General features: G+C 36.8%; 1 protein-coding gene across 1 annotated transcript in view; it reads right to left on the bottom strand.

Annotated features, from left to right (window-relative positions):
• Positions 1 to 3211, bottom strand: part of LOC118342320 (adenylate cyclase type 2-like) — a gene marked incomplete at both ends in the record, with an annotated part of 20583 nt that overhangs the window by 4502 nt on the left and 12870 nt on the right. The window contains 2 exon segments of the mRNA XM_035680811.1: positions 261 to 386; positions 1521 to 1661. Coding sequence (XP_035536704.1) covers positions 261 to 386; positions 1521 to 1661 — 267 coding nt within the window.

Below are 3211 nucleotides of genomic sequence, written 5' to 3'. Positions count from 1 at the left end.
GTGTTCACACCAACATGTGAGCAAAATATACCAACTAAAAGTTTAAGAAGAAAATGTCCCTTAATGTTGTAGTATATGCTGGAAGAAAAGCTAAATTATTATTAGTGCAAATTTATAAATATTTAGTTAGTTAGGTTTAAATAAATGTTTTAGATAACTGTCAACTCATTTAAGCAGTTTTTTTGGTAATGGTTGTCAGTAATCTGACTTATTTACCTTCTTTCCAGCTCATGTTGTTGACTTCGCCCTATTGTACTTACTGGCAGATAGAACTTGTTTTCTCCTGTGTTTTCTTCCAGGAAGAACAGGCTGTCATTACTTAGATTCACAGGTGGAGTAGTTGTCAGGTCGTCCTCTGTGGATCCTCCAGGATCCTCCACGAAGAACTAACAAACAAAACAGAAAGGATGGAGGGAAAACAGATTGACCCATTGTTTAGCTGTCACAGCATCCAGAACCCATTTACATTACATTTACAAGTTACTGAGTTAACCGACTCTGACTAAAACCTGTTAAATTATGCTGTCATAATCTGAAGAGATAGCTGGATGTAGCTGAGTGTAGTAACTGTTGCTGTACTTGACTTTAATGTCTCTTACTATGTTTATTGTATCGTTATGTAGCAAAATACCAAAGCAAATTCCTTGTATATAAAATCATCTTTATGAAAAATGAACGTATGAATGTATGATTCTGATAATGAGCTATGTTTACAACTGCATCATGTGAGCTGTGGAGATTAATTGTACTTTTGACACAGTTTCCTTCTGTGTGATTTGTCGGCTAAATTGATTGTTTACGGAGTTTAGTGGTCTGGTCTTTCATACATGTTATGCAGCCCATGCATGTGAATCCCTGCTCATGGACATAAACAGGGCAATTACTGCAATACACGAACTAGCAGTAGGGAATAGGCAACATAAATAAATAATGTTTATGTCACATTTGTATTGGCCTGTATTGGAGAATATAATGTGAATATATTACTGTTTGGGTTTTGTAACAGGATACATAACAAGCACTGCATCTTTCTCTTAGTGTGGCACCAAAGGTAGAAACAGAAAGTACCAACACAGTCATAACACTTTATAATGTTTCATGCTAAATTTGTACAGAAATTATGAAATAATTTGATACTCAACCTTGCAAAGTATGACTTCATACTTTTAATATACTTTTAATGCCTTATTATACCAATATAAAGCATTATGAAGGCTTACAGCAACTCTTACAATGATTAATGCATACTTTATTATTCAGGCACAGATTTGTTTTTTAGTTTTGGTGTCATAAACAGACTACAGCAATGCATTAAATACACATATTTAGTGTAATATTAAAATAATAATTGTATAAAATGTGTTTATTCAGCCCTATCAAAGTTTAAATGTAATTTTAAAAGGTTAATGGTAGCACTTTTCCTGCACTATTCCTGCAGAATTAAATTAATAATCAAAAGTCATCCACTGTGACCAACCACATCCACATCACCACATCTTAAACTGTAACCAGTTTCTCACCATGTTGAAGACGGCCATCACCAGTATGAGAGCAGTGGTCGTCATGGTGAGGACCAATCGCAGCCAGGGATTATTGGTGACAATAATGCGGGAGGAAGTGGGGAACCAGGTTAGAGAGCAGAAGGACCCCTTTCTTCCCTGCTGAGGATGGAAAAAAATGGGAATGATTAGAGCAAGAGGTAGAAGCAGTGGATAGAGCCAAAGAACAAAAAATATTATACAACTCTACAATGCCTACAACATAATACTACACTGAGGACTTTGTGGTGTCTTGTGACTTAAATTAATACAAAGATACAGGTTCGGTGGAAACATCTGTTATTTCTAAAGCTTGCGGCAATTCAGCCGATCTTACTACATCTCAGCAAATTCACTGAAAGGCAGCAAGTATAGGACCAAGGCTCATCTATGAAATACATGCCAAACATGGAGGTGCTTCGTTAAAAAACAACTGGAGAAATGAAATTACTTTACTAGAGTGCAATCCTGGATATTGTCTCTTCTTAAGCATAAATCAGTGTGACAGTTTTCTCTTGTTTCTCACCTTTCAGCACAGTATGTTCATACTTCAGTATGAGCTCTAACAGGGCTGTCACACTTAGATTGAGTCCTTGGATTTGTGACACAGATTAATAAAAACTAACATTAAATGCCTGTTTGCCAAACTTAGCAAGAATTCATGAGGACATCAAATGCAGATATTCCCTTCTAAATCGCATTCAACAGTGCCAGTGTGCGTTCTCATTTGACTTGGGGAGACATGTCCAAGAAATGTCTTGGATCACAATAGCCGTATAATGCAATCTTTCACAGATGAACAGAGCACAAATTTTAACTTTAATATGCCCCATTAATAATAACTTATCAGCACATGGAACTTTAGCACACCCACATGTAGAGCAACATGGCCTCTCATTAGTCAAGTGTGTGCTCTTTCACTAGTGACCACAGCAGCTTTTACTGTTCAGTGTTAAATTGGTGGGTAGTACAAACCAGTCAAACATGATCTCTCTGTTCTTACTGAAGCAGTGTCTACAGCTGATATCTGGATCAGGGCAAGCTAAAGGTTATTGATAACGCTTCATTAATCAGAAGTGACCCACTCACTGGGTGATAATACTCTCTTGAGACACAAGAACGAGGAAAGTAGGCTCTTAGGGGAGAAATCAGTTATTGATTGTCCATAAAACACTTCTGAGTGTGGGTGTGGGTGATGGGTGTTATTTACAAGCTGCTACAGCTCAAGTAGCTGTAGCAGCTTGTAAATAACAAGCAGCTTGTAAATAACACCCATCCCTCCTCTTGTGCTGGACAACAAAAAACAGCAGTGAATTGATGGAAGAAATACTGTATGAAACAGAATCAAATCAGCTCGTATGAATCTCATATAGATTTGCCAGCAGTTTGCAACAGAATGCTGTTGTGTAGCTCTTACAGAGGAATGAGTTACAACTTTATATTTCAAAAGGTCCTTGGATTAAAATGTTTTGCTTGTGTGTTTAGTATCGACTCATCTCATTCAATTTTTTTCTTCCATGTAATTTTGGTATTTTGACCACAGTTTTTGTTGTCTTGATTACTGGTACGTAGTTTATTGCTAGGGCTATAGGTGTGGGAAAATGCATTAATGTAAAAGAAAAGGAAAGACTGAATTACTGCACTTTACAATGTTTCAGTCATGGACCCCTGTG

Source organism: Morone saxatilis, unplaced genomic scaffold (genome assembly GCF_004916995.1).
Source record: "Morone saxatilis isolate NCDOM2014 unplaced genomic scaffold, NCSU_SB_2.0 Contig9, whole genome shotgun sequence".
Taxonomy (NCBI): Eukaryota; Metazoa; Chordata; class Actinopteri; family Moronidae; genus Morone; species Morone saxatilis.
Note: the sequence above shows the minus strand (reverse complement) of the source record. Positions and strands in the feature narration are given on the sequence as shown.